The following is a 27,337-nucleotide window of genomic DNA, read 5'->3' on the forward strand; positions in this document are numbered from 1 at the left end:
AGTAAGCATTATATAAAATACTAAAGCTCCTCACACACAGATTCACAAAGTAGATGAGCGAACAATAGCTTGATTTTGCATGTGTTTGTGGCATCAACATTAACATATGACAAGCTCTTTGTCAGAAAAATGGGGAAAAAATGGTTATTACAAACTAAATTCAGCTTGCTGTTGGTGCAAGAAGACCTTGATAGAAGTGGAGTAGAATAATAAAATGCTCCAAAAGTGTAGAATATGATCTGTTTTACAGACACACAGAACTTAATGACTTCTATTCACTGCACAAGTGTGGAAAATATGATGGCATGGCTTATTGTGTGGATGTAGGTCACAGGAAGCCGGTTCTTCTCCTGCTCCAAATACAGACTCGCAGCTCTGACTCTGAGAGAATGAGCTCTGAATCAAAGAGCACATGGTGCTCAGGCAGCAAGAAGAAAAAACACTTAAACCGCTAAAACTTCAGGAACTCGAAGGACTGCTTTGAGGGGAGCTGAGCACAGATACGCATCCATTTGAAGTCAGATGAAAGGCAGCAAAGAATATTAATGCAGTCCCTTTTGACTCTAGGTTGCATGCAGTGAATTTAGCCTGATAGTAAGGAGTACTTTTTAACTAAAAATTAGTTGTGTGTTTGTATTGGATTGCCAATAGTTGTTGATTTTATGTCACCTGTTCATTTCAGTTTTTCAATTTCAGTTTTCAATATTTAATTTTCAATTGAAACAGCAAGTCGTCAGGCGACTTATCAAAGATAAATATTATTTTATTTCATTTTATTTATTTAGAATTGATGATTTTAGCCCCGATTTTGGAGGCAAATCGTTCATGTAAGTGACATTCACGTAGTGTGAATTATCAAAGACACGATCTGAGATCATCGCTGACGCGTTGCCGATGCCCGTGAAATATTTGGCATGCTAAATATCTGAACCTGTCGGCGATTCACAATCCAGCTGTGTGAAATGAGTTCTGACTGAAAAATACATCGGTGATGACCTACAGCCAATGAGAGCGCAAGATACAGGGCAACGGGAAGTTCAGGGAGGAGTTATAGACCACAATATCAGCAACTCCCCATTTCCTTGCTCCCCATTTCCTCCTCTGTAATCTTTCGCTGCAAATCTGCGCACAGACCGTTTGTATCTTGAACTTCTTGCCGGCTGCCATTTTAATAACATTTCCAGCCAGATCAGGGTTCTTGCTTGTGATTTCTTGCATTATTTCCTTATCACTACAATTGTGGATGTTTCTGGAAGCTCTTTTTAAACCAGGTGAAGGTTTCTCCTAAATTAAATTCTTCTCAGTCCAGACAGTCGCCATTTTTAAGACGATTATTGCATAGTGCCGAAGGCTTTTCCCTCTGCTCAGGTCAGAAATCACATCTCACCCATCACATCCACTCCAAAGCCGGACGACGCACATCCAGATCCAATTTAGATGGTGAAATGAAATTTCCCTGCATTCCAAAGCATTCTGACAGTGGGGATATGGAATTCTTAGTATAACAGGAATTCCCTTGAGGGAGAATTTTTGGAATTTAAAAATAAATTCCATGATGATGATGGTGGATCAAAACATGAGCGGCGTCTCATTGTTATGCAGATGCGGTGATTGTTCACAGAAGCAGGTTTTTGCGCCACAGACACTAATATCCAATTCTAATTTATATTCTGACACTTTAGACAAATGCGACCCGTTTTCTTTTTAATGGAAACGAATCACAGGATGTATGATTGTGTTTGATTGAATGAGACGGGAGAAGGGATGAATATAATGAGCTTTATTGTCTGCTTACTGGAGTATATTTTAGGACGCAGACGCTCTTATCACAGCCGTACACAGCAGCGTCTCTGAGCTGTCAGTCATATATCAGCATTGAGTTTATTATTGAATGTTAGGTTAACTAAAGCTCCTTCTCGTGGAGTTAATGGACCCCCAGCGCGTATTTAATGAGCGACTTCTCGAACGCACATTGTGTTTAATGTCGCTCCAGCAGTCTTTAGCTAAAGCACCTGACGGTGTTACTCACAGACCTGCAGAGATGCTGATATTCAGTTTTTTGACTCATAATAGAGTATTTTAATAATACACACTGAACTCAATCCAGCGTGACCACATCTGATTGCGTTTTATACCGTTGACTCTTTGCATTGCTCCAAGAAAAAGGTCAGTAATTTTGTGTAGACGTTTCTGATTGTAAATGTCAAGCACTGTTTTGTCCGAAACACAAGTGCTAGTGAAGGCTGAGCCATGTGACCTTCAGTGTTTTGCTGTATAGAGCAGCCGCCGGCTGTGTTTGAAATATCAGTGTCACACTGCTTATACCAGCGCTGCACGATTTCATCAAAATAACATTTAAATCTGGATATGAAGCGCTTATAAACCAACTGCTGTTGACACGAGAAGCTTTAAGGGCTTCTTGAAGTTTTCCCTGAAAATAAAAGCTTGATTGTTGAACATTTGAAAAGGAATAATTCAAGACCACCAAAAATATTACTATTGTAATTTTACAATTGTACAGTAAAATACATTTATTTTATTTTTATTTTTATTTTCCTTGTATTTTCCTACTTTTTATTTTACTGGAAAATATTACAATAGTAGTTTCATTTTTAAAAAATATTTAATTTGCTACTAATAATAATAATTCATATTATTGTTATATATTTTATTAAAATATTATATTTTTCTTAAATATTTTTTTTTACAGTAAAATATTGCAGTAGTAATATTTCATATTTTTACTACCAGTAAATAGAAGAATTATTATTGTTGGTTTTGTTTTATATTTTTGTAATTATTATAAAATTATTGTATTACAATATTTTATTTTTATATCTTAAATACTCAATATTTATTTTACAGTAAAATATTATAGTTCTGTTTTATAAATTTAATTTAATAATAATAATAATAATAATAGTAGTAGTAGTAGTAGTAGTAGTAGTAGTATTTGTAGTAGTGTCAATAATTTTTAGAAGTCATATTGATATATATTCACCAAACCTGGAGTTTTTTTTTTTTTAATGCATTTAAAATCGCAATGGAAATTGCCCCCAAAAACCCTAACTCAATACTATGCATTAAATACCTGGATGAACTGCTGTATTTGCCAAAATGTGCAGTGTAGGACCAGAGCTCACTGTTAGGAAAACTGTAGACCACAATGCAATCTGCAAAACTTAAGCTACCATTTCCATTTCAGTCTCATTTTTGACTTTTTTTATCTGACTGCCAAAAGTTAGATTATTTTGACAACATTAGATTAAAAATACCCAAAAATTTATATTTAATATATTGAAAGCTAAAAACTGGATGCCACTAGCTGAGTTAATTCAGCATGCATAGTACTGTTTGAAACCTTCATCTCTGCATACTTTTTCACATACTACTTTTAAATAAAATCATAGGGGTAACGCTTTACTTAAAATCTTTGTGTAATGCATTATAAAAGTAGTTTTAATGCATTAATTATGCCTAGTAATGCACCTTATAATGCATTGTACAATCTCATGAATAATTGTAACCACTATTGTTAAACTATGCATTTTAAATTTGGTTATATTTAGAACAAGATATAATGTATAGCAATGCACATTATGAATAATTATGATGCATTGTACCCTTTAATAACCCTTTATAATGCATTAATACATAAAGGCTTTAAGTAAAGTATTACCATAATAGGCAGTATAGAGCATGCAGCGCAGTATGCAGTAAGCAGTGCACTAGTGCTCTCATCTGAACATGACCATTATCTAGAGAAGGCAATCATGTGCTGTCAGGACTCTCAGGAAACAGGATGAAACTCTAATCACAGTCTCTTTCCTAGCCCTTGTTATTGGTGTGGAGAGAGCGGTTATGTTTTGTTTTCATTAGAGATGAAGAGCAGGACAAGACCTGTCAATCAACACAGGAGATGCGGCTTTTCAGAAGACCAATTACCAGAGGAAGAGTCTAAACTCAATTTTTACATATACTGAAGAATACGTAAGGAGAAGTAGAGTCTTGTTAGATTTCTGTGTGGTTGCTAGGGTATTAAGGGTGGTTGCTAGGCACTTGTTTTTGTAAATATCCCTCAGGTCCCTCCTTCAGTGTGCATCTTTTGGCTTTTGTTCACCTGCTTTTCATCCAGCAGGAGAAAACTGTACATTTACAGAAATAACAGCACATACTCTGAAAAACAATTCAGTGGCTTTGTAAATATCACAATAATAAATATCTGTATAATCTCTGAATATCACTTTAGTGATCGTTTGAGTTGGACATGCCAAAATAAATGCCTAAATATCCAGTGTACTAGTGATGCTTGTCATAGCAAGCACAACTCGCTAATTCTCCAGGTCTCTTCTTTAGAAAGGAAAATTACATTAGTTGAAAGTACAGTTATTAATGTCCCTGCTGAATACTGAACTGATCTAATCAATCTGTTTTAAACATGCATTGTAATACACTCACAGCATTAGACATTTGTCTCTTGCAGACGTCTGGTGTGTGTGTGTATGTCTCTGTAGGGTACACACACACACACACACACACACACACGTTGTATTATTGTGTTGCTCGTAACAGCCGGTCTGCTCGTGGTTTCTCATCTCTGGGGGTTTATTGATGGTAAAATGCTGATGTCTTTGTTTTCGTTTGTCCTGCGAGAGGTAGATTTGGTCACGTTACTTTACAGTAATTTAAGAAGGGAAGTGCACTGTTATTTTACCAGAAGTATGGATACACTCATACAAATAAAGGTTCTTTATAGGCCTCGATGGTTCCGTGAAGACAAAATTCACTTTTACATGGTGTTTGAATATAAATGTGTGTTGGCAGTGTGTGTACACAACCACCAATGATAAAAATCTGCCCATTTCTTTTTTTTAAATCCCTCAAAATTATTACCCCTTTCTCAAATCAAGCCATTCACAGATTCTGGCCTGATGTATGTCACACAGACCCAGGTCCCTCCCACGATTGTTAACTGACACTGGTGTTTTAGCAAATACCCGTCCTAAATTAGCTGTAAACAGTCCGCCATTGTTTCGACGCCAGAGCAGGTGTAGACAAGAATGTCTCCTAAGCAATTGAGGTGTTAGCAGTCATCATTTACTCCCGACATCCGAGTCGTTGAAGACGCAGAGGATTACCTTTGTTTTTAATGCGTCTATGTTTTTGCGAATCATTCATGATCCAGAATCTTTGCAAATCGCCTTTCCTAATAATGTGCTAGTTAGCAAGTTCCACGGCTAAATGCGGCTAAAGTTAACAGTCTCATGAGAACAGCTCATCACCCCACGGAAGAGAGGGGCGGGGTGAGCAGACCTCATTATCATTTAAAGAGACATGCACTGAAACGGCTTGCTGTGAACAGAGCTGTTTTTGACGAGGTAAAAAGGGTGTTGTTTTACACTACCATTGAGAAATTTTAACCAAAGTATGGTATAGACTTTTCATGAAGACCCTAAAGAATCATACCATCTTGTGGGGCATCTGATGTCCCCTTTAACATCCATAGAACCTTTTTATTGCAGGGCTAAGTGACAAATGTTATTTTGGCAACTTGCTGAATTTAAAAAAGTCAGTTTATTATTTTTAAAATTTTATTCAAGTTAACATTTATTTTAATGAAAGTTTATTTTTCTGGTTTTAGTTTTAGTTAATTAATAACCCTAGTCACAGTCAGTCTCTGTTTCATTATGTGACATTGTGAATTTTTTCTCGTATTTTTGTTTTCTGGAGACAAAAATAGACTAGTATATACTTCTGATATTCTATGAATGTTCCACTTCGATGATGTGTAAAGATTCACAACAGATGTTTCTTGCATGGATTCTTTGTATCGCTTTGATTTACAGTTTTTAAGAAGTTACAAATTAGCAGGTGCACTTGCCATCCTCGTTTGTCTCTCTCTGTTTATCTCTGTCTTCCTGTTTTCACTCCATTCCTTCAACTTTCATGAGTGTGTGTGTCAGGATGTTTTTATGCTGCTTTGAAAATGATTAGACATGTCATCTGTCTGTCTGTCTGTTTATCCGTCTCTCACTCTCACCCAAACTGAATATGTTTAAAAATCCCACTCCAGTTCTAGACGGTGTATCTAGTCAAGTGTTTCTGACATGTCACAGTTTGACTGTCACATCAAAACTTATGTCCTGACATATTCTGGACTTATTATTCGCTTCTCTCTGCTGGAGTTTAACGACACTGTAGAGTCACTTATGAGATTTTTTTGAGTGATAATTCACCTGAAAATGAAAATCATGCCATTATTTACTCACCATTATCCGTCATGTCTTTCCAACTCTTTATTTCAGTACTTATACAGTACTATTTAAGACTGTATGTCTTTTGTAGAGTAGAGCCCTATAAGTTCCATTTTATTTTTTAACAACTTAATTATGATTTTATACAAATTTAATATCAAAAAATGGTATTAATAAAATAAATACACAAAACATGAACAATAAATCTTTTAATATGCAGTAAATTAAGAATAAACAATGCCTTTTATTTTCTGGCAAACAAATTACTGCACAACACAGGTTTTCAGTTAAAACGCAAACATGGAGGAAAGATTGTCAATATTCCTTAAATTTATAATTACTATTATTATTATTACTACTACTTTGAAAAGTACATTCCACTGTACAATAGTGTGTTTCTGTTACAATTTCTTCAAGTTAAACCAAACTTTTTTTTAATGAGTTATATTGAAGTTTCTGTGCGTAAGTGATACAATGATAGATTTTCTCAAATGAAATCATAGGGTAGTAGAATTTACATGCTGCAGTTTCGAAACAATAAATGTAGACAGTGATGAGGACTTTCATTTACGTTTACATTAATGCATTTAGCAGATGTTTTTATCTGAAGTGACTTGCAATAGAGGAGTGTAAGCAATTTGTCACAGAATTGACTCTTCAAGCGCCAAAAAGGATGCAAAAGCAACAGAAAAATATGCTTCTGCCGTAGATTTAATTTGCTGTATTTGTTTAATGGAAGAAATGACATTAAGATGAGTAAATGATGACAGAATTCAGGCAAACTATTCCTTTAACTCATTAAAAGTTTTAACAAACCAGTTTTACGGACTTAAAACATTTGTTCACTGCCTAATTTCGTAGTATTTATGTACTGTTCTCCAGTTCAAAATGTATTCCATGCATAAATTTAATGAACCGTGATGATAATGTTCAAATTCATTGCATTTCTCCATCTTTTTCCTTTCAAGGTCAGTTAGTCGCCCACAATATGGCACAATTACGAGCTCAGATTTACTCCGGCAGACCTTTGTTAGATGGGCTTTTTTCTCTTTGCTGAGTTCGCTCTGATTAATTGACTTCCCGTGGAGTTCTTGGCTGAAACGGCCCAATTTGTTAAAGGCGAGTCTTTGTGCTGGTAACCCAGGGGCCGACGCACTTCATAAAAGAGCCCTGAAACATTTGCGTGTAGATGATTGTGTCGTCACTGATCTGAGAACAGCTCCACCTGTGTCTCTCCTCGCATGCAGGGGTCGCCACCTGCGCTTCATTCGCTATGTGTTTGTTAACGTTATTTCCCCAGAGTAACAAACTCGGTGGCCTTTAGCAGAAAACGGCTGATTAAAAGCGGCATTGCCATGGAAACCGCCTCCAGACTCGTAGCCAGGTCAGCGTGTGTTTGAAAGCGGCACGCAGCCTTCAATTATCTCTGTTTGTATCTGCGTTGATTAGAGAGGAAGAGAGAGAGGGGCATGATGGGAACTCCAGCAGACAGTCTTTTCTCCGCCTGAATCTTCCCACACCTGCAGTGTGTTTGTCAATGCAGTAACAAATGCAGACAGCCAGCGGTCCTCAGTGATTAAAGGAATATTTCACCCAAACTTGGCAATATGTTTTTTAACAACAACTGTTTCATGTTTCAGAATCATTACATTTAAAATAAATAAAGTTGAAGTGAGTATTTCTGAAAAAAATTCTGAGAAAAACTTGCAATTGCGATTCATAAACTCGCAGCTGCAAGTTACTAATTGCAAGATGCAAAGTCAGAATTGCAAGAAATGCACTTGCAATTTCAGACTTTTTTCATAATTGCAAGCTACAGTCATGGCCAAAAATATCGGCATCCTTCGTAAATGTGATCAAAGAAGGACGGGAAAAAATTATTTGCATTGTTAATCCTTTTGATCTTTTATTTAAAAAAAAAAACACACAAAAATCTAAACTTTCATTGGATAATAAGAATTTAAAATGGGGGGAAATATCATTATGAAATAAATGTTTTTCTCTAATACACATTGGCCATAATTAACGGCACCCTTTTATTCAATGGTTTTTGAAACCTCCATTTGCCAGTTTAACAGCTCTAAATGTTCTCCTATAATGCCTGATGAGGTTAGAGACACCTGACAAGAGATCAGAGACCATTCCTTCATCCAGAATCACTCCAGACCCTTTAGATTCACAGCTTCTTCTCTTCAGTTCACTCATGTTCTACAGGGTTCAGGTCAGAGGACTGGAATGGCCAGCAGAAGCTTGGTTTTGTGCTCAGTGACCCATTTTTGTGTTGTTTTTGAGGTTTGTGTTTGGATTATTGTACGGTTGGAAGATCCAAACATGGCCCATTATAAGATTTCTAACAGAGTCAGTCACTTATTGATTTTTTTATCTGTTGGTATTTGATAGAATCCATGATGCCATGCGTCTAAACAAGATGTCCAGGACCTCCAGCAGAAATATAGGCCCACAACATCAAAAATACAGCAGTATATTTCATTGTACACATGGGGTACTTTTTATCCCTGTGTTCACCAAACCCATCTTGAGTGTTTGCTGCTAAAAAGCTCATATTTTAGTTTCATCTGACCATAGAAGCCAGTCCCATTTGAAGTTCCAGCCGTCTGATAACTGAATATGCTGGAGTTTGTTTTTGGATGAGCGAGGAGAATTTTTCTTGAAACCCTCCCAAACAACATGTGGTGATGTAGGTGCTGTTTGACCATTTTTTTTTTTTGGTTTTCTGACCCCGAGACTCAACTATTTTCTGCAATTCTCCAGCTGTGGTCCTTGGATAGTCTTTAGCCGCTCAAACTCTCCTTCTCACCGTGCATTAGGATGATATAGACACATGTCTTCTTCCAGGCAGTTTCCTAACATTTTCTGTTGATTGGAAATTCTTAATTATTGCTCTGATGGTGGAAATGGGAATTTTCACTGCTCTAGCTCTTTTCTTAAAGCCACTTCACTAATTTGTGAAGCTCAGTTATCTTTTGCTGCACATCAGAAATATATTCTTTGGTTTTTCTCATTGTGATGGATGATTAAGGGAATTTGGGCTTTGTTTTCCCTCATATTTATATTTCTGTGAAACAGGAAGCCATGGCTGGGTAGTTTCATGTTCATAATCACCCTGGTAGTGCTCAAAATTGTGAATATGAATGGAAATATACTTCAGAGATATTTTACTCATAAGAATTTCCAAGGGTGCCAATAATTGTGTCCAACGTGTATTTGAGAAAAACATTTATTTCATAATGATATTTCCCCCCATTTTAAATTCTTATTAACCAATGAAAGGTTAGATTTTTGTGAATTTTTTAAAATAAAAGATCAAAAAGATTAACAATGCAGATTCATTTTCACAGCCTTCTTTGATCATATTTACCAAGGGTGCCGATATTTTTGGCCATGACTGTATATCTCACAATTGCAAGTTATTCATTGAGAGATGTAAACTTGGAGTTGAGGAAAAAGGACAAAATTGCAAGATTTCTTACTTTTTGCAAGAACTCGTAATTTCTTACTTTTTTCTCTGAATTGCGAGCTTAGTTCCTAATCAAAATAAGTTATTAATTTGCAAGATGTAAACTCAGAATTCTGTTAAAAAAGTCAGAATTGTGAGATGTAAACATGCAATTATAAAAACTCTCAATTTGTTTTTTTCCTTACAATTGCAATTGTGATTTATTAACTGCAAGGTGTAAACTCAGAATTCTTAGAAAAAATCCTGACTTGCGAGACTTAAACTCACAATTTCTGACTTCTTTCTTTATAATTGCTAGTTATTAATTGCGAGATGTAAACTCAGAATTCTGATTTGAAGAAGTCCTAGATGTAAACTAGCAATTTCGATTTATAAATTGCAGTTTCTGACTTTTTTTCTCTGAATTGTGAATTTATACCTCACAATTGCAGGTTAATAATTGCGAGATGTAAGGTCAGAATCCTGAGAAAAAAAGTCAGAATTGCGAGAAGTGAAAACTGCAGAAGTGAGTTAAGTGCAAGTTATAAACTTGGAATTCTGAATTATGAACAGCAGACTGAAAAATGTCTGAATTGTGAGATAAAAAAGTCGCAATTACTTTTTAATATTTTTATTCTGTGTCGGAAATAAGCTTATAGGTTCATTAGATTGTGATAGAAATGCCAATGCAAAACTTGTACATTTTCAGTTATAATAAATCAATAATAATGTAATAAAAATGATAAATAAATAAAAATATGATCATGATCTGATATTAAAATTGTAATATAATAAATACAATAATGATATTAATTTCAACCATCCTATTTTAACTTAAACATTAAAGTTTTCATTCTTGATGGTTATTGAAAGGTTGGAACATTACTTAATTTCTCACAGGGGATGTAAAGTAAATAATTTAATTTAAGAGAATAGAATCCAGCAGCATATGGTGTGTGTCATAGTTAAATGCTAGTTAAGACATTAACAAATTATTGTCATAATCACTCCAACAGGTCGTCAAGAGATATTTACTGGAAAACATTAATGAGAGCGCAAACTCCTGTGTGTCAAGATTGCGTGTATGTGTGTGATATATGACATCTGTGTAAAATTAATGGAATGTAGCTAATGAGTGTTTTCCTTCTCATTTGTGTCTCGTATAACCTGAAAATCTGTCTAATGGAATGATACACATTATAAATCATAAATCATTGTGTTTTACGAGAATTGAGCATTAAATTAGCATTAAATTTACATTAAGAACTTTTTTCCTTACATTCATTCTGATACTAAAGATATGGTTATATTCAAAAATATTCTATTTTATATTGCATAAAGGAAATAAAGCCTATTATAAAATAATATATAACCATTATTTATTTTTTTGCATTTTACATTATTTTAGGACTATTTAAGTGCATTTGCCTGATGCGTAGACATTTTATTTTTTTTTTTTTGTAACTCATTTCTCATTCTTTCTGAATGTGATTCTCATTAGATTAACATTATTGTAATATTCTGTTTTAGAATGAGTTGTCATCAAAATAATGTCAAAATGCAGTTGACTGATACACATTATAAATCATAAATCACATTCAGTCTGATATTATACGAAAATGAAGCCTCTTTTATAACCTTTAAAAGTTTTAGCATTTTTGGGACTATTAAACAAATTTCCCTAAAGCATAGATGTTTTATTTATTTATTTTATAGCTTGTATTTTATTATTGTTATTATTTTATTTATTTAGTTTTTGTAATTCTCATTCTTAATGTTACTCACATTAGATTATCATTACTGTAATACCGTATTTTAGAATGAATTGTCATGGAAATAATGTCAAAATGCAAAACTTTTCATTGCACTAAAATAAGCCTTATATTTGATTAATTTCAGACATTAATCTCAAAATGTAATTTCCTCAGTTTTTTGAGTTTAGGATGAAATATCTAGTCATTTTGTTGGGAATTGACTCAGGGAGTGCTGCCGGATGTGGACTTGCACGAGTGTTTTCTCTTCCTTCGAGCAGAAAGCCCATCTGTGCGCGGGGAACCCCTGTCGACTCCATTATGCTGCTAATGGAGGTTTGTGTTTTAATGGAGATGAGCTTTGCTCCAAGACCCTTTCGCATCTGAGATGCAAATATTAATGGAGAGCGGCGCGACCCATCCATAATCAGAACAAAAGGATGGTCCTGCCGTCCAGCGCAGATGCCTCTGTAACGAGCAGGCATCAATCATATCCCAACAGCCCCGCCGAGAGACAAGAGCGCTCGGATAAGAGTCACGCGTAAGTGTGCCGGCAGGATCGGTTTCACACATGATTGACAGCGCTCTTAAACATTACTTAAAGTGTATTTAAGATAATGACAAACCTGTATGACTGCAGAATGACTCTCATGAATATTATAATTCAGCAGTGGAGGTTTTAGAGGGTGTGGCTCTTATTGGGGTCTTGTATTGTTTCTAATTCATATATTGTTATTTTTTGGTGAAAAACAAAAGAAGAAATAGTTAGAATGTTCATTCAGCTCCTTTACATACAAAAAGAAACAAGATTTTCGGTGATTTAATGATTTATTTTCGAGTCTGTTCCTCACAATTCCTCTGTCCTTCACCTTTCATATGCCTTAAGAAGAAATTCAGTGCAATTTATTGATACTTTTTTCGTTGCTTTTTTGTTGTTGTTGTTGTTGTTGCAGTAGCAATACAATAACTACAGCCATATACAGGTGCTGGTCATATAATTAGAATATCATCAAAAAGTTGATTTATTTCACTAATTCCATTCAAAAAGTGAAACTTGTATATTATATTCATTCATTACACACAGACTGATATATTTCAAATGTTTATTTCTTTTAATTTTGATGATTAGAGCTTACAGCTCATGAAAGTCAAAAATCAGCATCTCAAAATATTAGAATATTACTTAAGACCAATACAAAGAAAGGATTTTTAGAAATCTTGGCCAACTGAAAAGTATGAAAATGAAAAGTATGAGCATGTACAGCACTCAATACTTAGTTGGGGCTCCTTTTGCCTGAATTACTGCAGCAATGCGGCGTGGCATGGAGTCGATCAGTCTGTGGCACTGCTCAGGTGTTATGAGAGCCCAGGTTGCTCTGATAGTGGCCTTCAGCTCATCTGCATTGTTGGGTCTGGTGTCTCTCATCTTCCTCTTGACAATACCCCATAGATTCTCTATGGGGTTCAGGTCAAGCGAGTTTGCTGGCCAATCAAGCACAGTAACACTATGGTCATTGAACCAGCTTTTGGTACCTTTGGCAGTGTGGGCAGGTGCCAAGTCCTGCTGGAAAATGAAATCAGCATCTCCATAAAGCTTGTCAACAGAAGGAAGCATGAAGTGCTCTAAAATTTCCTGGTAGATGGCTGCGTTGACTGTGGACTTCAGAAAACACAGTGGACCAACACCAGCAGATGACATGGCAGCCCAAATCATCACTGACTGTGGAAACTTCACACTGGACTTCAAGCAACATGGATTCTGTGCCTCTCCACTCTTCCTTCAGACTCTGGGACCTTGATTTCCAAATGAAATGTAAAATTTACTTTCATCTGAAAAGAGGACTTTGGACCACTGAGCAACAGTCCAGTTCTTTTCTCCACAGCCCAGTTAAGATGCTTCTGGCGTTGTCTCTGGTTCAGAAGTGGCTTGGTAGCCCTTTTCCTGAAGGCGTCTGGCGTGGTGACTCTTGATGCACTGACTCCAGCTTCAGTTCTCTCCTTGTGAAGCTCTCCCAAGTGTTTGAATCGGCTTTGCTTGACTGTATTCTCAAGCTTGCGGTCATCCCTGTTGCTTGTGCACCTTTTCCTACCCAAATTCTTCCTTCCAGTCAACTTTGCATTTAATATGCTTTGATACAGCACTCTGTAAACAGCCACACCTTTCAGTAATGACCTTCTGTGATTTACCCTCTTTGTGGAGGGTGTCAATGTTCGTCTTCTGGATCATTGCCAAGTCAGCAGTCTTCCCCATTATTGTGGTTTCAAAGAACAAGAGATACCCAGAATTTATACTGTAGGGATGGTCATTTATTCAAACTCAAATGTAAATATTCTAATATTTTGAGATACTGATTTTTGACTTTCATGAGCTGTAAGCTCTAATCATCAAAATTAAAAGAAATAAACATTTGAAATATATCAGTCTGTGTGTAATGAATAAATATAATATACAAGTTTCACTTTTTGAATGGAATTAGTGAAATAAATCAACTTTTTGATGATATTCTAATTATATGACCAGCACCTGTACATTAAAGCACAGTAGAAACAGAAATAGTGTGCAACATTTCTATAGTTTAAAATAACTGTTTTGTATTTGGATATATTTTAAAATGTAATTTATTCATGTGATGCAGTTTATTCCTTTATGGAGCTGTAAAATAGTAATAGATAATAGGGCTGCACAATTATTCAAAATAAAACTGAAATTATAATTTGGCTTAGTGCGATTATCAAATCACAAATATTGCGATTTCATTAGAAAATGTAGTTAAAAAAGTTAATTAATTTATTAATTTATTTATTTATTCCACTTAATAATTATAAACAGAGACAAATACCAGAACTACCTTGGTCTACGTAAGGAAAAAAATACAAAGAAAAATAATTAAAATAGTAAAAGTAAAATATTATTATTATTATTATTATTATTATTAACAATAATAATAATAATTCTGATTTGTGCAGCCAAAAAGAAAATGTAATTTAAAAAATGTTTTTTTTTTTCACTTATTAACAAACAGAAACAAATACCAGAACTACCTCGAACTAGACTGAGGAGATAAAAATAAAATAAAAAAACAACAACAATAATAATAATAATTAGTCATATTGCTTTATAATCATATAATCACAACATTTTGGCCAAATTATGCAGCCATACAAACCTGGATTCTAATTTTTGAATTGCACTAAATTGCAGTTTTTAATCAGAAAAAAATCTCTTTTTCCACAAACATGCAGCCCTGATAGATAGTGACCAACAGTCCTGTTACTGTAACTAAAAGTAAGAAGATTTCGGATGTAAGAGTAACAGTTAAGCCCCAAACTGGTGTAGTAAAGCAGGTCATTTTTTCAAAGCAATTAAAATGATGATCCCAAATGCTGGACGCTGAACTACCTGCCCGTCTGGCATCTGGACGTCCTGGCAGCAGACGAGTCTCTTTAGACGCAGAGTCTCTCGCGTTTGGCAGGAGATTTGAGCAGGACCTGAGCTGTAGTCTGGTTTGGGTTCGGTCATTAGAGGAGAAAGAGAGAGCGGCAGATGCTGTTACTGACTTCTCTCTCAGATGAACAACGTTTATTCCTGGATGGAGAACTGCATTGCAGTCTTATGCATGTTAATATGTATGAATTCACAGAACTGCGAGTGAACTGTTGCTAAATGACTTGCATAGGCCTGCATTATGGATGAAGATGGCATCTTTTCTCAGGTTGTTTATGGAGTCTGTCTCTTTGGCTCGAAATATGATCATGCATATTGACTCTAGAGTGATTGCATCCCTGTTGCACTCAGCAGACGTCTGGATTGGCATCTGTACAGTCAGAATCAGCAGTAGGATGAGCAGCTGGTTTGTATTTCATCTGATGCAATAGTAAAACCCAGTCGACACCAACAAAGGCAGTGTGTTGTGATTGAACTAAATCAGATGAACTGTGAAGCTGTGCGTATATTGTAAAGGCATCAACATAGAGTGAAGTTGATTGTAAGTGGAGCACTGTAGTTTTGATGCTTTGTGATATGGTTTTTGCTTTCAGTGATGATAAAATAAGACAAACTCGATTTATCCATGAACTCAGAAGTGGTTCTGCCTAGTGTGATTTTGTGTGCATAATGTGTACATAATTGAAATTCAAAATGTTGTGTTTATATTGTATTACTTAGCGTACTATTATTACAATTTATTATACTCTACCGTTCAAAGGTTTGAGGTCGGTTTAATTTTTTCTTCTGCTCACAAAGCTTGCATTTATTTGATCAAGAATATAGTAAAAAATATAAAATATTATTAGAATTTAAAACAGCTGTTTTCAATGTGAATATATTGTAAAGTGTTATTTATATCTGTGATGCGCAGCTGTATTTTCAGCATCATTACTCCAGTCTTCAGTGTCACATAATCCTTCAGAAATCATTCTAATATACTGATTTGCTGCTCAGTTATTATCAGAGCTGAAAACAGTTGTGCTGCCCAATATTGTGGAAACTGTGATGGTTTTTTATTTTTTTTTATGAATAAAAAGTTCCAAAAGAACAGCATTTATTTGAGATAGAAATCTTTTGTGACATTAGAAATGTCTTTACTGTCATTTCAGATCAAATGAATGTGTCCTTGCAGAATAAAAGGATTAATTTCTTTTACAAAATGCATTGCATTGCTAAAATCATGTATGCTGTGTACAGTCCTCTGTGTTTACATTTCCCATTGAGGCTAAACATCTCTGTGTGGCTTTATATTCAGTGAAAACACCCTCCACCCTGAAATGACACCACTTCCAGCTGGCATGACATGAACAAAACACACGCTCTGCTGAAATCAAAGCTGTCACCCTTCAGATTCGCCAGCGGGCGGATAGTCAGTCCTGCAAGATGAGAAATAAAGAGCAAACGAGGAATAAAAGCACACGCTGATGGAGCATTTCTGACGTTTTGGTCAAATTTCTCATAGTTTAATGCTGAGTTCTTGAATTATTTATTGTTTATTGGTGATTTTTAATCATATTTAGTGGGTTTTTCAGTGGAGAGACTAAAGCTGTTAATTAGAGAGCTGATACAATATACAGAATTACCACAATTAAAGTTTTGTCCATTTGGTTTAATACAAAAAAAAACTTTGCTATGGTAAAATCACTGTATGCAGGCCTGTATGACTTTGTTTTTCTGTATTTTCTGCTCTTTGCATCACAGGAAGGATACTGTGTGCACATTTCTGACATTTTGGTCAAATTTATGATGATTTCTCATTAGTTCCTGAATTATTTATTGCACATTTGGTGTTTTTAAAACCATATTTGTTGGGTTTTTCAGTGGACAAGCTGAAACCATGAACTAAAGACCAGCATCATGGCTGTCGTATGCTGATAAAGTGTTTTCCACTTGATTTAGTACCTAAAAACACCCCTTTAATAACTTAAACTACCGCCTTGAGTGGTTTATGATGAATTAAGCTGGACGGATTGAGTGTGTGTCTGTCCACCAGACGCTTTAGAGATCTTCATGTTAGCGCTCAAACTGATCTTCTCGTGTGTTTGCTCTCCTCAGAATGGCAGGGACTACGGGTTCCTGGTGCGGCAGAACTCGGAGCTGCTGCGGGGGCTGGAGGAGATGGAGAAATCATGCAACGCTCTCAGAGAGGAGAACAGGATACTGGTGAGGCTTCATCATTGATTTGTTTGTTCAGTATATTCATTGAAAATGTAAAATTTTTATTGGAACATTTTTAGAATTTTTATACACATAATGACAAAGTTTTTTGAAACTTTTTTTTTTTTTACTTGAAACAAATGAAACATTTAAAATATTTCACATTTCATTTTTAGTTTCACATAAGTAATACAATAACTAAAACTAATAAATAGACATTAATTAAAAAAAACTATAGACAAAATATTCAAAATGACAAAAAGAACAAAATTAATTACTTTAAAATAAGTGAAAACAAAATATGAAAATTTAAAATAATTCAAAATAATAAAAGTTATAATAGTATATCAGTGATAAACTAACCTTATATGCCTTATAATTTAAACAATTTCTCTTATACAAGCATTAATTGGTCAAATCAATATTGCGAACAGAAAATATAAAAAATCTAAAATAATAGCTAAAACAATAGTAGCATATCAGTGATACTTAAAGGGATAGTTCACCCAAAAATGAAAATTAGCCAAAGATTTACTCACCCTCAGGTCATCCTAGGCGTGTCTGTCATTCCTCTTTCAGAAGAACACATTCGGAGTTATATTCAACATGGTCCTGTCTGTTCCAATCTGTATAATTGCAGTGAATGGTGCCCCTGTTTCTGAATCTGAAAAAAAAAGTACCCATCCATCGCAAAACTACTCCACACGTCTCCGGGGTGTTAATAAAGGACTTCTGAAGCGAAACGATGTGTTAGTTTAAGAAAAATTTAGATTCTTAAAACTTTATAAACCGTTTAGTCCAGCTTCCTGTCTCTCGAGCAGGCGCGGTCCCGACAAGGCGGTTGAGAGTATGACGTAGGTGCAGCGAAATGCGCAACTCACGTAGTCAGCGTAGTCTCGCGAGAGTAAGCTCCTGGGAGAGAGTGACGAACACGGAAGCACAGAGGAGAAAGGAAAACAAAACACCTGTCACTAACTATTAAAACGAAGATTCAAGTGAAAAATGTCGGTGGATTTCGATATAAGGCAAGAGGAGACTGAGATTTTTGCGCGCTTCTCCCGGAGCTTACATTGCGCATTTCGCTGCCTGCTCGAGAGACGGGAAGCTGGACTAAACGGTTTATAAAGTTTTAAGAATCTACATTTTTCTTAAACTAACACATCGTTTGCGATGGATGGGTATTTTTTTTTTAAGATTCAGAAACAGGGGCACCATTCACTACAATTATATAGATTGTAACAGACAGGACCATGTTGAATATAACTCTGAATGTGTTCTTCTGAAAGAGGAATGACAGACACGCCTAGGATGACCTGAGGGTGACTAAATCTTTGGCTAATTTTCATTTTTGGGTGAACTATCTCTTTAAATGGCACTTCCTTATAATGTTAATCATAATTTAGTTTTTATTAACATTTTCTGTTCATAAATGTGCGGTTTTGCGATCATTTTTGCCCAAATCAATATTGCATGCGCTAGTATTTATTTATAGTATTTGGAAAATAGCATTGCAGCACTTAATATTCATCGTTTGGGTTTATTTTGTGGAAATGATTGGTTTATCCCCTATGTAGCACATTGAAATATTTTATCTCAAAAGACCAAGGAAAATTCTCTTTACATTTTTCATAATGTTTCATATTTAATCACATTTTAGCTTGCTTGCGGTTCTCAAACTGTCCTGGTGTGACACGATTTGTTTTAAATATCCAATTTTTAAATACACACTCTGCATTATAAGGCCTGAATCTGTTGTTTATATTTCACCCCTTTGAACATATTTGATATTGCTTTCAGTCTCTCAGATTCTCTCTTTATTCTCTAATACTAATTCTTTAATATGCATGTTTCGTCAGAGGAAGAGCAGTTCTCCAGAGACGGAGGAGAAAGTGAAGAGGTTGAGGAAGAAGAACACCGAACTTGCCGTCATCGCCAAACGTTTGGAGGAGAGAGCACGGAAACTACAGGAAGCCAATCTGAAAGTGGTGCGTGCACAATTATACAGCTTCATGATTTAGTGTCTGGAGTTGATGCGCCACAGCATGAGTTTTAGCATTTTAAGTAAAACACTTCAGGCAAAACTGTTGTTTTTTTCATGCACAGGTACATTTTGTGGCTATTTTGCTTCCATAACACGTCTTCTTTTAGACTAGTGGGAAGAAAACATTCAAAATGTACATTTAAGTGTTTATGTCATTACACTTTATGTATTTGCATCAGTTGATATAAATTCCAATGCATATCTTTAAAGATTTTTTTTTTCTCCATTTCAGCAACATTTAGACTAAACTTTACAGTTCTATTCCAATCTATCAAGGGTTTTAGAGAGTTCATATGTCATTTCCACTGATGTATGTAATGTATTTTTACCCAAAAACATGGTTAAAATGTAGGCTTTTTTTTTCTGGTTGTTGACAGTATTTTCTGATTGATTGAGTGATGAAAAGAGAAATGCAAAATCATCCCTGTAAAAAACTTTAACTCTAATATGTCAACAAATTAAACATGAATTGTGAACCTGACTTTAATTACTGTTTAGATTTCTGTTCTGAACGTTTATGCAGACTAGTGCATATTTAATTCAATCATGCCTATTTCATTTGAGTATTTCCACATAACATTTCAGAAAACTTGTAATACAACACAACAGTACAACTAAATTTACTGTGATTAATCAACTTAAGATTATTAGCCTAAAATGCATTTCAGTTATCAGTGCAAAAGTGCTGTCAGAAGTCTGAATATGAAGACATTCCATTTGATTTTATACTTTTAATGCGATAGACGATGGGTAAATGATTGCAAAATATGTTTTTGATGGAACTATTCATTTATTTTTTTACTGGATTTTTGAATTTGGTATTATCTGCCCTTTTTCCTTTTGGTGGATATTGAATCCTGTCATTTAGCGTCTTTTGATCTGAACGATACAATATAGAGCAGTTGACCTGACCAACCCGTCCAGTGTTTACTAATCAAACACACTCATGGCTCATTCAGTGCTCTCTTTTGTCTCGAATATAAAAAGCCAAACCACAGATTGAGCTTTTATTGACTTTTCTTGCTGTTGAATTTGTTCTGAATGACTGTGACTAGTTAAATACATTACAGATCTGTTCTTAAACAAGCTTCTGTTTTACAGTGACTTTGAGCTTTTGATGTAGAGAAACAATACTGGTTACATAAGACAAGACGAAACTACACACAATACTGCAGTAGAGGAGTGAATGATGACGTGTGTGTGTGTGTGTGAGAAAGTTTGGTCAGCGAATCCTCGCCCTTCACCCCTCTGTATGTCTGGTACACTGTAACTCTAGTCCACCTGTATGGCCACCTGTCAGCTCCCAGGTGCTCATGGGTAATGACTGACGCTCACAGGACAACACCTGTTACGTGCTTGTATCAGTCCTGTCTCTCTCTCACATGCCCTTTGTTCCTTGTTCAGCTGATTCTGTCTTTTAGTTTGTTTTAAATAATTCAGATAATAATATGCTTAGATATGTTTTACAGTGTTTCCAGAGTATTGTACAAATTTTTCCCAAACAAGTCAACTTGACTTTATTATATTGTACTAAAGTTTCTCGTTTTATTTATTTTGCAGTTACAATATAATAATAATATTATTATTATTAATTAATTAATTATTTTAGCTTTAGATATTGTCTGTTTTTATAATCTTTATTTTTTTTTATGAAAAAGTTATAAAAATATAAAATAAAATAAAAAATGTGGAAACATTCACACCAAGAATTATAGCTAAAGAAAAATATAACTATAACTAAAAGGATTACTAAAATGATAACTAAAATCATTTTTAACTAAAATGGGTTTTTTTGTACCTGTTTCCAGTTGATTTTCCCCATTTTTACAATCAACACTATATTAAAGCTCTTTCGCTTTTTATTTTTTTAATTTGCTTTTCTGTTTGAACCTTGTAGAAATCAATAATAATAATAATAATAATTTCGACTTTAATAATTTTAGCTGTCAGTGTATTCATTATTATAATTTATTTATTTCAATAATATTATAATTATTAACTTTATATATATATTATTATAACATAATGCAAAGGATAATAATATGATTTTAGCTTTAATAGTTTTAGCTGTCATTTTTTGTTTTTTTAAAGTCCATCAATAACACAAAATTATAAATACGTAAAGACTATAACTATAGCAATAACTATATTTTCATCCACACAGAGGGATAATAAAACGTTTTTATTGTTATAGTTGTGGTGGATTTCACTATTGTTGCCGAAGTACAGCGTTTATTAAAACTTAGTTATTGTCCTTGGTGTGAAGGGCCCTTTAAATTATTCAATCAGTGATGACATCATTTGTGAACTGTGATTGGTCTTCATTCTTGCATTTATTGCAAGTACTGACATTTCCTTTTTGAAATGCAAATCCAAGAATAGCATGTGATTGGCTGGTTTATCAGAAGGCGTGTCTTCTGTGTCCTTTCTGATTGGTGGAATGCTGTGATTGACAGCTGGAGTAGTTCATAACACTGATTGTAGTTGTTGTTGGTGATTTCTATATATACTCCTGCTGTTTCTAGGTAAATACTCCGATGCCGGTGAAAGCGGGCGCTGTGGAGCAGTACAAGCGTGCGTTTGCCCGTCAGAGAGCCAGAGACCTGGCGCAGCACGCAGACACGCTGCTGTGTAAAGACAAACAGATCGCAGCGCTGCAGCAGGAGTGCAGACAGCTGGAGACACGGCTGGGACAGGGGAAGGTATCTCCCTCACTGAAACCATACGGCATCTTGCCGAGTCAAGCATCACTAGAACTGTTGCTTAAAGAATTACTGATTTGCATCAGAATCTCAATAGATCTGGGGCCGGTTGCATAAACTGCTTAGACTAGTCTTAAAAAGTTAGCCATCTAATGTAGACTGCTCATAACTTTTTAAAGTCACTTACAAAAATGTAGATTGGCCCAATTTTAATCAGAAAAGTGACACTGATTATCTCTTGGCCAACTGATAGACGCACAGTCATAGTATGTATGTTTATGCAACTGACCCCTGGTCTGTTGTTCCTATATATATATTTTTTTTATCATTATTCTAGTTCAGCATTTTAGTCTGCTACAGTCTTATTTTATTATATTTTTCATTTTGGCATTTATTTTTAGTTTTTATTTATTTATTTATTTTTGCATCAGAATAATTTTATTTGATTTATATCTTATTATTTAAAAAAAATTATTTATTTTTTTTTTTTTATCAAGAACTTAAAATATCTGACCAACTTGTTGATTGTAATAATTACTAAATTTCTAGCATGATTTCTGTGCAGTTGCTCATGTATTTCAGTTCTCAGTTCCCTCATGCACTTTCATTATTATGACTTCTGTTGCCACCTGCTGGGGATGTCATATACTGCACATAGGCAGCATTTACTGAACACATGCTTTAGTACATGGACATACATTTGAAGTGTAAACCTGGCACAGAAATTCATTTATCACACCGCAGGACTATTAATGTGAACTGCTCCTAAAGCTGTGAGTGTGTGAATGTCATTGATGATTGATGATTGATCACGTCTCTCTCTCAGGGTCCTGTGGGAGTCAGTGAGTTTGAGCGTCTCCTGAAGGAGTCTCAGAAGGAGGTGTTGCGTCTGCAGAGGCAGCTGTCTGTCACCTCCACCAGAGACCAAAGCAGCACCACGACAGACAACCCTTCAGAGAGACAGGACCGAGACGGCAGGGTGAGAGCAAAAACATGCCCATGTTTCCCAACACTGATCAAACACATTCCCTCTCTGATGCAACACAGGAATGCTTATATTATATAATATATTATTTATTCCTTATTTAGCAAAAAAATATTAATCATTTAAATGGGCCAATGGCAGTGTTATTTTAGTATTATTGAGATGTTGGGGGTTTTTTTTATTAATATTTTGGAGTAGTTTTTATTTGTGAATTTTGCATTTTTCTTTTAATTTTATCTGAAGTATTAGTAATTTTGTGTTTTTGAGATTTTGTTTTTTTAATGGCTATTTAGCCTATTTTTGTTCTAGTTTTAGTTAGTTTAGTACATCCAGTTAAACTACATGAAAATGACAAACAAAAACAAAAAATATTTAAATAAAAAATTATAGCTATTTTTATTTATTTAAATATTTTCTCGTTTATAGTTTTTTTTTTTTTTTTATTTCAATGTTTATTTTGTTTCAAGAAAAAAATATTTGTATAGTTTTATGGTCAAATTTTATTCTTTTAAATTTGCAAAAATGAGTTTAGTTTGCTGCGTTTTAGTTTTAGTCAAAATAGATATCATATTGTTTTCTTTTTTATTGAGGACTAAACATTTCTGATTATTCGTAATCATTTCAAAATATAAAATATTTTCTTTGTACTGTTGCTCATGTTTCAGCTATTTTACCTCTTAATAGTTTTTTATTTTATTTTTCCCAATAAAGGTTTAGTCAGCTTTATTTTATTTTATTTACATATTACATACTATTCTTTTAAACATAAAAGAATAATTTAATTTTCTACAGTAATTTGTCATTTTAGTGGTTGGTCAGCTCGTGTAAAATCTGAGTCGTGATTCTTGTGAAGCAAAACCAGTTGAAACCCGCTGGCCTGCATCATACTGACCAGTGTGGCGTAATCCTCTCAATCCACTGGTGAACTGTTGTAATGCTGTTATTTCTCAGCCGTTCCTCTGTGCTCTGAAGTGTCATTGATATAAACGGATATCTAGAGGATTCTTCCTGAACCTCTGTGAAAGCGGCCGGTCATGAGTCGGATTATATTGTGTGTGTGTGTGTGTGTGTGTAATGATTTGTCTGTTCCTGTGGGGTTTTTCAGGGCTTATTTTGTGTTTACACTCAAATGAATGTTGTTTCTGCTCTTATGTAATGGACTACACCATAATCTGTAATACTAGCTAATGAGCAACTCCATATACTGAAACCTGTGTGTGTGTGTGTGTGTGTGTGTGTGTGTGTGTGTGTGTGTTTTGTGAAAAGTCAGGACATAGATTTGTATAATGACAAAGGTATGACAGGTATTACAAGGTGAAGGTGACATCTCAGGACATTGACCCATGTCCCCACTTTTCAAAACGCTTATGAATCACTCAGAATGAGTTTTTTTGGGGGGAAAGTTGAAATGCACAGTCTCCTGTAAGGGGTAGGTTTAGGTGTAGGATTGGTGTAGGGCAATAGCACATACAGTAAGTACAGTATAAAAACCATTACGGCTATGGGATGTCCCCACTTTTCACAAAAACGAACATGTGTGTGTGTGTGTGTGTGTGTGTGTGAAAATGCTTTCCCTTATACCAATTTAATACTCAACTCTTACTCAACCAGTGGTGTGAGTTTGGGCTGGGACTATCTGTTTATGACAGTCGGGGGTGGAGCAGGTGCAGTAGACATGTTTAATTAGCTAAATTTATGACTGCTTTTCCAGTTTATTTTTTCCAGTGTTGCAAAAATGATCACCTTTAAACGAATAGTTAATCTAAAAATGGGTGAAAATGTGCTCACCTTCAGGCCATCCGAGATGTAGATGAGTCTGTTTCTTCATCAGATTTGTAGAAATGTAGCATCACATCAGTTGCTCACCAGTGGATCCTCTGCAGTGAATGGGTGCCGTCAGAATGAGAGTCCAAACAGCTGATAAAACAGTAATCCACACCACTCCAGTCCATCAGTTAACATCTTGAGAAGACAAAAGCAGCATTTTTGGAAAAAACAAATCCATCATTATGACATTTTTAACTTCAAACCACTGCCTTAGGCTAAAATATGAGTCCATAATCCATAATAATGCTTCCTGTAGTGAAAAAGTGGTCTGGTCTGAATCAGGAGAGAAATCTGCACAGATCAAGCACCAAAACAGTCCAGAACAGCTCGAAACAAATATGTAGCTGGATTTTGATGTGAGAGACAAGAGGAGATGGACTTTTTCACTGGATTATGGACTCATCAAAATTATGGATTTTGGCCAGAAGCAATGGTTTAAAGTTAATAAGTCTTACTGATGGATTTGTTTCCTACAAACATACTTGTGGATTATTGTGAGGTTTTATCATCTGTTTGGATCATTCTGACGGCACCCATTCACTGCAGAGGATCCGTTGCTGAGCAAGTCTTCACCAAATCTGATTAAGAAACAAATGCATCTACATCTTGGATGGCCTGAGGGTGAGTAAATCTTCAGCAAAGTTTCATTTTTGGGTGAACTATTCCTGTAAGTCTTAATCAGGTTGATTACATCAGTCTTTCTCATCAATATGTACGTTGTGTGCATACTGTATGAATGCAAAAGGCTTCTACCTAAATGCTTGAGGTTAGTGAAATGGCCAAACTTTTGACTGCTAGTCTGTTGCGCTCACTTTACTGACCATTTGAAGTTTCAATCTCAGCTGTCCTCACCGTCTCTGTAAAGCCTGGATGAGAATGGCGGTACAGGGTAATCTGGTCATTTGCGACACACAGAAAGAAAGGGGCCATGTTGTGTGCGCTCTAATCCCTTTTGACAGCAGAATGGTACGGTCCCATAATCCTCTGGCTGTTGCCGTGGTAGCGTTGAGAGGGTTTTGGATGGTAGGTACGACTTCAGCCTAAAGCGAACCAAAGATTCCTGCAGCCGTCCCAAACGCGGACACTTTGCTTTCCATCGGCTCACAGGACAGGGGTAGGTCACTTTTACCTGTAGTGACGTGTTCATACTTTGAGCTGTTGCAGAGAAGAGAGCGTCCTGTAGCCGTGATAATTGCATGAATGCTGTAATGATGTAACATGCATGTGTTATATGAGATTGAAGAGTGTGTGTGTGTGTGTGTGTGTGTGCGCGTGCCGTCAGCGCAGGAGCGATTATAACACTCACCTGTCCTCATCAGCAAACAAGCGCTGGCGTCTCATTACGGCCCTTCCAGCTTCTCAGAACTCACTTGCACAGTTGTGTCTTCGCATGCATGAAGTATGTGCATTATTGTGCATGAAAGAATAGCTACAGAAGAGGCACTTTTAGGCCTAGTTTGGATGATGCATAACAAAATTTGGTGTTTTACAACAATTCGGCTCAGCCAGACGTGACGGTTTGAATATGCAAACAGATTACAGTTGCAAAATGCATGAAGACAGTCAATGTGCATGTGCTATAAAAGCAAACCAACGGCAGGCAGGCCAATCCATTAAGGTGCTTTTTAAAGAAGTGATCTAGTTACCCGTTTCAGTAGTCCACGGGGATTACAGCAATGTGCTTATAGCGAATGGAGGCCGGCGTATGGGCTCGAACAGCCTTAACACAAATAAAATAAGGTTTAAACTGAAGGTTCGGTTTCGGATCAGTTTATTTGACTTTGAGTTTTCAGTCTTAAAGGTGCGGCTGAATAGGATGGTGAGCATGTGTTAGCTTTAGCCGCCAGCAGGCCTGTGCATGAGGACTCAATATAAATCAGTTTAATCCATAAAGTCTGTAATTTGAGGGTTAGTTTTGCATTTAATTTAGAATAAAGACAAATACTCTCATAACTGTTTGTCTGTGCAGATCTCTTATAATCAGAATGAGAGTTTTTTTCATGTTAGCTTTACTGCTAAAATGCTAGTGTTTTACTAAAAGTTGACAAACTTTTTTCAGATATGCACATTTAAACTTCTAGGACAATGGAAAGTATTGAACATCTTGTTCAGTACAAGTTTTTGTCTAATAAAGCACTCTCTAGACTGAGACCTCTCCATAATTCGACCTGTCAGTGACTAGCAATAGCAATTAGCATGTTGTGGTCAATGATGACTAGGACATAAACAAGGTGCTAGTTTAAAATTTTGCATAATCACAAAACAGAATACTGCCATTTATAAGGTTATTGATATTAGTTATAAGTTGCTCTGTGTACATGCATTATCACTGTTGTGTTTGGTGTCTTTTCGGGATCATATGAACACAGACATGCACATAAACACAGACCTGTTCATAACTTCAATGCAATGTTCATGAGAATCGTTCATACATCAGCTATTTAATGCAAGAGGCTACAAGCAAATCATTGGTTATTTTTCATGCACTAGTCAAATGTAAAGCTATTTTGCTTCTATAACTGTCTTCTTTTAGACTAGTGAAAACAAAACTACGCATTTAAGTGTTAATTTTATTACACTTTATCTTACTGCATCTGTAGATTTCAGTTCCTTTACATCTTTTTAAAGGCCATGAGTTTTTCTCCACGTCAGCAGCACTTACACACACCAGCTTTA

At 35.4% G+C, this 27,337-nt stretch overlaps 1 protein-coding gene across 11 annotated transcripts in view; it reads left to right on the top strand.

The window, feature by feature from the left end:
- Positions 1–27,337, top strand: part of LOC131540763 (peripheral-type benzodiazepine receptor-associated protein 1) — a 123,225-nt gene that overhangs the window by 44,707 nt on the left and 51,181 nt on the right. For all 11 annotated transcript variants that reach the window (XM_058775998.1, XM_058776001.1, XM_058776004.1 and 8 more), the window contains 4 exons: positions 17,005–17,112; positions 18,963–19,091; positions 21,673–21,849; positions 22,676–22,828. In XM_058775998.1, coding sequence (XP_058631981.1) covers positions 17,005–17,112; positions 18,963–19,091; positions 21,673–21,849; positions 22,676–22,828 — 567 coding nt within the window. The remainder of the gene's footprint in view (positions 1–17,004; positions 17,113–18,962; positions 19,092–21,672; positions 21,850–22,675; positions 22,829–27,337) is intronic.

This window comes from Onychostoma macrolepis, chromosome 05 (assembly GCF_012432095.1).
Source record: "Onychostoma macrolepis isolate SWU-2019 chromosome 05, ASM1243209v1, whole genome shotgun sequence".
Classification (NCBI taxonomy): domain Eukaryota; kingdom Metazoa; phylum Chordata; class Actinopteri; order Cypriniformes; family Cyprinidae; genus Onychostoma; species Onychostoma macrolepis.